This window comes from Penaeus chinensis, chromosome 8 (genome assembly GCF_019202785.1).
Source record: "Penaeus chinensis breed Huanghai No. 1 chromosome 8, ASM1920278v2, whole genome shotgun sequence".
NCBI lineage: Eukaryota > Metazoa > Arthropoda > Malacostraca > Decapoda > Penaeidae > Penaeus > Penaeus chinensis.
The window spans coordinates 1,583,755-1,591,254 of record NC_061826.1 but is presented as its reverse complement, the minus strand read 5'-3'; the positions used below and the strand labels follow the sequence as shown (position 1 = coordinate 1,591,254).

Below are 7,500 nucleotides of genomic sequence, written 5' to 3'. Positions count from 1 at the left end.
TGCACAAACCACGGAAAACAACACACTCAGCCATATCTCTTTGGAGAAAGGAAAAAGAAGACTAATTATTTAAAAAAGGTAAAAGACAGACACTCCAATGACAGGAGACTGGTGTTCCCAGTGGATGTAGAAGTTACGCAACCATCTCTTGAATGGGAAGGCAGCAAGCAGAGACTGGGACACCTCCCTTAAATGCTAGTCACTGAGTGTTACCACTGATATATGACTGAAAATTACAACAGATAATCCAGCAATGTACAAAGCTTGGTGATGAAGGAGGAGACTTTCACATATGTTACACAGTGGGAAAATCTTGTTCAGGGATGGTAATGCACCTGGTTTTCCTTACCACAACATTGGAAAACAGCCTCATTGAAATCCCTGATGCTCTGCCTATAAAAATGGCTGGCTGGCAGTTTGTGAGGGAGAGATAAAGAGAGAGAGAGAAAGAGAGAGATAGATACAAATAATTTGGCTGAACTGCATCAACAGGTCTACACTAACAGCTCACTAGGGAGGCTGCAAATGCACTACTTTCCAAGATCATCTCAGTGCATAATACATAAAAGAGACTGGTTCCCTAGGGACAAGAGGTCAGGCTAGTGTATCAAAGCACAAGATAAATTATACTTCCACTCCTACCATTCTTCAGATCACATTTAAATGACAATGACTTTAAGTTGAGGCAATGTATGAATCCAGAAGACACAGGTCACTTGGACTAAACTAATTTTACATCACAAAATGACCAATGAGAAGTGAGTCATGTAATACAGAAAATTAAATAAGAATTTTCATTAATGGCACAATCACTGCCTGAAGAAAAAATTTGGGAGCTCTGACATATCCAATTGTGCAAGGCATATATGCAAGCGTCAACACAGGCTGTATTATAACCACAATCATAAATTTTACTTAATTTACTAAAAAATCTTTGATTTCCCAGAATCAACATTTGGCAAAATGGTACATTTATTACTCAGCTAATCAAATTGTACAAAAATACAATACAATACTTTCTCTATAAACAAGGATATCTTATAGTACTTAGACGTGTAAGTTAAAATACTTTTTTGTGTTGATATCTTAGAATGTGTACTTCAGGAACAAAGCCACTTCTTGAGAGACAATACGCGCAACAAATATGCAAGAGCTGAACTGCTTTCCAGTCACATTACTAACTCCAATAAAATAGTGTGTGTATATATAAAAAAGATAAGGAAGAATAAGTGACATTATCAAGTGGAAGTTTTTCTTTTCCACTTAATTAATTTTTACAAGTTTTATATCATACTTTGGATAAAATCTAAGTATCATAATATTTCATAGTTCAGCACTTATCAATGAAATTACTCTCTCTTCAATATGAAGATGAAGTTTCATTACCATCAAAAAAGGACGAACAACACTTCTAGACCATTCTAATGTCAACAATACACTGTACTATCACTACAGCTTAAAACAATGAGGTTCAAGTACTGTACTATTACTCCATGCAACATGAAAAATTAAGAATAAAAAACTCTTCCTGACACATTCTTTCACATACAAAGTGGGACATTTCTTAAGATCTCTCTGTAAGATACACGTAAAGCACTGCTTCTCTGTCCGGTGAAAAAGTGAGAGTGCATGAACCCTGTGACGAAGGAAGGAGAATCAGGAAACAAATGTAGATACATGAGCAAACAGGACCCATGAGAGAGAGAGACAGGGAGGAAAGAAAAGAGAAAAAGGAAGCGAGGATGATAGGAGATGGTTTAAATGTGGTGGACCATCTTTTCCTCATAAAATATTTACAAAAACAATCTAAAGCTTATGTCTCAGAACAGACAAATCTTATGGCCTCGCAAAAGCTATTTTTGCTGTTTTATTGACTTCAATTTGAAGGTATGCACAGACTCACAATGAGTTCCTATTTATATAGATGATAATGTGAAAGAACAATATTTATAAAATGATTCTATCTATATTCTGGTCTTAATTTAATCTTAACTTGAACAGTATTGAAAGCTTGAAAATATTTAGGTAAAATGAACAAATGAATAAACTATTCAACTTGTGTAGTAATAGAAGTCAACATCTTGCAGCATTCCTAAGCACTTTCAGAAAAATGCAAAATCTATAATGAGACTTTCTAAAATGTATTCATTCTAGGTAAGGATTCATGATTGACAACAGATTTGATAAATAAAGCAAATTTCAACTCTTCCAAAACTTTAACTTGGCCAACGCTTTCTGGTTTGGAGTCAGTCAGTCAAAAATCAACATCAAAAAGTGGAAAAAAGGAAAGGGGGGGAAGACAAGTATCACACAAGTAGTGGAATGAAAGGGGGAAAATAATGAACGCGGTCATCTGTTACCCCTCAGGAACCTGTCTCCACAGGCCTATCCTAATAAGCTCACACACCAGAGGGCATATGGGGAAAATCACAACTGTCATCAGACTTCTGGCTCAAACCCTCATAGGTCTGAAACTCTTCACGTGTCAAAAAAAAAAAAAAAAAAACTATAGTCACCTATAAAACCTGTGAGCATGAATAACTTTTTCTTCCTAAAAAATAGTATCATAACATAAGGGGGAGGGGGGGGGGGGTCAAGAAATGATAATAAAAAATAAAAGACAAATATGGCAGTTCTGAAACCATTCATACTCATTCTTAAAAGTCAAGTGGCTAATGGCTCCTTTAGATGAGGGATCAAAAATGATGTCTCTCACACACACACACACACACACACACACACACACACACACACACACACACACACACACACACACACACACACACACACACACACACACAAAAAAAAAAAAAGAAAAAAAAAAAAAAAGAAAAAGGGGGGGGGGGGGGAGACTTCGTAACATCTCAAACAATTCTTTCAACTTACTGGTGATATTTAGTAATTTTCATATACAGAATTAAATAACTGAATAGAGATTTTAAGTTGCATTTTACTTAAAGCAATGAATACCTTCTCAAGCAGGTCAATATTTACAAGATTTCAGTATAAAACCTATTATATGATAGGGACACTGCATCACACACACACACACACACACCAGAATTTTCTTTATCCAATCTGCAATGGTATCTTTATAGTATAGTTTAATGCTGCTGGTGGATATGAGGTACCAGACCTCTCCTGACAGGAAGAGTTGCTCTACAATTCCATTAAAAAGGAAATAATAATAAATATATAATATCATTTACAATTATATTTAAATGAGGTCTAGAAATTTCAAGTAAGTCCTTTTCTTTCTGACTATTAAGTTTGGCTTCTGAAACACTTATCTTCAACAGTCTAAACGCATGGACAAGAGTGGAGGACAGCTTACCTACGTATAAAATTGTTACAGATAATATTAGAAACATATACAAAATAAGGCTTTCTTGTACCAAAAATTCTTTTAGCTTTCCACTTCATCAGTGATTCAGCAAAATATCATAATTATTGTTATCCTCATGTCACACTACTGGGTCTTACACCTGAATGAAAGTATTTTTGGGATTATACAAAGTCCGTAATTGCAACTAACTAGGGCAGTTAAGGCACTTGCCTACATTATGCTCAAACCAAGAGTAATCACTCTACACTGCAAGTCCATTCAATAGTGTTATAAGTGACTACTGTCAATTCACTGTTCACTCTTTTGTTCAATCAAATTCCTTTTTCATGTGCATGGAGGGATTGCGTCACTTTTTCCATCAAGTCAATTTCTAAGTGAAAACATTGCATATTATCACTTTGATTTTGAAAATTATCACTAGTTAAGCAATCTCAACCAAACCATATAGGCTTGCATGTCTAAATCAAAACACACTGGCAACTAGTATTTACTATTTTCTGCTTAAATTGGAGTTGGGGGGCAAAGTTGCAGATTTCTGTACAACGAAGGGACGGTAGGCTGATCTGGTGGACTCTCTGGAAGGGAAAAGAATGACAATCAATATCAACTACTTCCAGACTATCAATGGCACAGGTAATTCACATAGGTAACTTTATTTGGCTTTGGTTAAAAGACAATTTAATTTCTCTTGTATTATACAGAAAATGGTTGTGATTCCCTCATATTAATAACTGAAAGGATATATATATATCTTTCGATTGTTATTTCTATATCTGCACAAGAATCTTTCCTGCTTTTTAAATATGTTTAAAGTGAGAAAGTCAGACGTATTAGAGTATTAAATTTAACATCTTGCTTTATGCAGCAGCAGTTAATTGTAAAAACAAGTTATGAATCATAATATTGATGACCATACACCTTACGAAATCCTACCTTTTTTTAAAAACTGATTAACTGACTTTTCCTCTACTACTGCAAGTGCACATCAACTAAATTCAAGAATAAACTATACTTTAAACCTATGCAAATAAAATGAAATAAAATAAGTAAATATAGCCTGAAATATTCTTTATACAGGATCTATACAAACTTTATTATGAACAAATCATAAATGTACCTGAGAAAGCAAAACAATTAGAATATCTTACGAAGAAAAATGTACACACACACACACACACACACATATATATATATATATATATATATATATATATATATATATATATATATATATATATATATATATATGTACATTTGCTAAAAAAAGTATCTTTACTCGGGAGTAGAAAAATGAAACAATCACTAGGAGATGATTGTTGTTTTCAAAGCACAAAATTCATTAAGTTTCATAATGTGTTTGAATAGTGTTATGGAACTGATATGGCTGGGGCCTTCTACCGTGGCAATATTAGCAATGGAGATATTACAGACAATGGCGCTTTACTCTGAGGGACCATCAAGAGGCAAAATATCAAGATGATTTGGAAGCTAACTGGCTCCGTGTGAATCCAGCGACACCAAGAAACTAGGTCCATCAGAGACAAGCCATGAAGTGGGTCCCCTAGATGCATGACAGAGGAAGAAGATCAAGTAAGAGTCATTCAAATCCATTAATCAATGTGCTATATGAAATGCAAGTAGGAAGCTTGCATTGAAGTGTACGAATACCATGAAATAATGAAAACCATCTGATACTCAGTGGCAACACCCCTCACAGCTGACTGGGTTGAGAAGAGGACATGACTAGTAGTAGAGCCATGTCCCCTTACCCTGAGTCAGTTTGTTTTGAATTATTTATTTTCATAATTTTTTTTAACCCAATGCCACCAGGAAAATGCTGAGCTCATTTTCATTTTAGTACAAAGGAGTCACTTGGTAGACCTTGTGACCTTACCTGATTTGGCAGGATTTTTTTTTTTTAAACTAATGTTATGAATATCAACGTTATTTCTATTATAGACATTATAATTACTATAATGTTATAGACATTAGTAATAACAATATAAGATAACGTAAAGTATTTTCGAACATCAAGGAAAAGGGTAAACACACGATACAGGCAGTACTCGTAATTGGCTCATTAGTGACTTAGTACAAGTGTAGCCATCTATGTGTAAAATCAATTAATAAAGTAAACTCACAGTGGGCATGGCATGTAGTACATGCCATGCCTGGCAGCATTGGGTTAAGTAGGTAATAACTGCTATAAGGAATGTGGACCCCTTTTGTTCTGCTAGCAAAATCTGTCAAGACTTGACATTATGCTGCAGCATACAGACTGTGAGAAACCACTGGGGTTGGGGAGTTGACAGATGTTGGGCCTGGCAGATTTACAGAGTCTGCCTATGTGGAAATCCTGGATGAGGTGTTTCTACCATTAGTGAGGGCCATGGTGTTCAAATAAGCAATGTTGTTCAAACGTGGTTTTGGCAACACCTTGAGATTACATTGTGCCATATCCACCCAAATCATCAGATCTCAATCCCACTGAGAATGTCTGGCCAGCCATGGGCAGACACTTCCTCTAAGATCAAACCAGCAATCGTCATATCTTCGATGCCCTAGCATTTACAGTATGGGAGTGATAACGCTCTGCAAGCAGATGCCAGTTAATGAGGGTTTTAGTGGCATCCATGCCATGTAAACTAGCCAGTGTTCACCAAGCTGGTCACAGTAACACAAAGTATTAAAAAGTATTCAGTTTGCTTCAAATGTCAAACAACATTGTTATTACCATGGAATTTATTTAGGACTCAAGTCACTTGGATCATACATGACATTATGTGAGCAGGGATACCAATTTCAGGTTGATTTCACAGTATTTTTCCCACAGATTTTGCTGTCGTATCATATTGTTGTCAGAAAGAGTAAAGATAATCTTTTTAGCGAGTGTACATACATACGAATGAAAACTAATAATCAAGCATCAAATAATCAGACATCAAACTTATGCAGCTTCATGCTATAGTATATGCATGATTCTTCAGTGTGAGAATCAACCTTTTGGAAGACGGTTTTACAACAGATTCAAAACTTTCCAGTTTCATTCTCCTAACTACACTATACACACTATGAGAAATGGCAAAATCCATTACATCATATGCTAAATATAAGGCTTTATGGTAAATTGCATTTAAATAAATTTAGTTTTATACTAAGCAAGGAGCATGTTTACTCATGTAAATGATTATTCATAAATTGTCAATACTATCACTTTCCTTGTGGTGACCAAGCAGGATAATATTGTATATCCAGAAAATTATATTACAGAAGTGAAAAAACAAAACTACCTCCCCAACTGGGTAATTCCTCAGCAACAGGTGTATTTGTTTAGAAAAATGTGAATTTTACTGGACAAAATCTTTAAAATTATTTGCCTGGGATTTACATATAAAAGTATGTACTATACTTATCTGTTCACCTCAATTTCGAGCATATATATATATATATATATATATATATATATATATATATATATATATACACACATACATATATATATATATATAAAATAGGGCAATTAGGTGTCTCTTAAATGAATGAAAAGAGAAAAGTGCCATCAAAAACCCAGTCTACTGAGCAAGTGCTGTACATTCAATGTATTTGTGTTTTTGCAAACCTAGTAACATGCGCATCGAAGAACATGGATGAACAACTTTTAACATAGAAGACATGAAGGCCTTAAAAGACACTCAAGTGATAACCCACTTGCTATGCTGTGTCAACTGGGTCTACTGAGACATGCTGAAATTGTTTCTTTCTCTTGGTGTCAGACAGTGATTTGCAAGAAACTGTAAAGAAACTGCTAGTGATGCTACTGATGGAACACTGAATGAAATGTGATTACATGCTAAAACATGAAATGCAAGGAGAAGTAAGCAAAAATACATGTGGAGGCCACATGTACTGCTTACAGCAGCACACTATTTGCAGACTATCCCCCCCCCCTCCCTGAATATAATAAAACTTTATATAATGTAAAAATTAGTAACAACAACAATAATAATAATAATAATAATAATAATAATGATAATAATAACAATTATAATAATAATAAATCAATCATTTCTTATAAAAAAAAAAAAAAAAAATTTACAAATCAATCAATATTTTGTCTACATTTACTTTTCACCACACAACACCGGGAAAACGAA

General features: G+C 34.5%; 1 protein-coding gene across 3 annotated transcripts in view; it reads right to left on the bottom strand.

Annotated features, from left to right (window-relative positions):
• Window positions 1-3,199: 3,199 nt before the first annotated feature.
• Window positions 3,200-7,500, bottom strand: part of LOC125027908 (rho-associated protein kinase 1-like) — a 45,115-nt gene continuing 40,814 nt past the window's right edge. For all 3 annotated transcript variants that reach the window (XM_047617039.1, XM_047617037.1, XM_047617038.1), the window contains one exon: window positions 3,200-3,921. Coding sequence is in view for 2 of the 3 variants with exons in the window: in XM_047617037.1 (XP_047472993.1) it covers window positions 3,837-3,921 (85 nt within the window). In the remaining variant the exon portion in view is untranslated. The remainder of the gene's footprint in view (window positions 3,922-7,500) is intronic.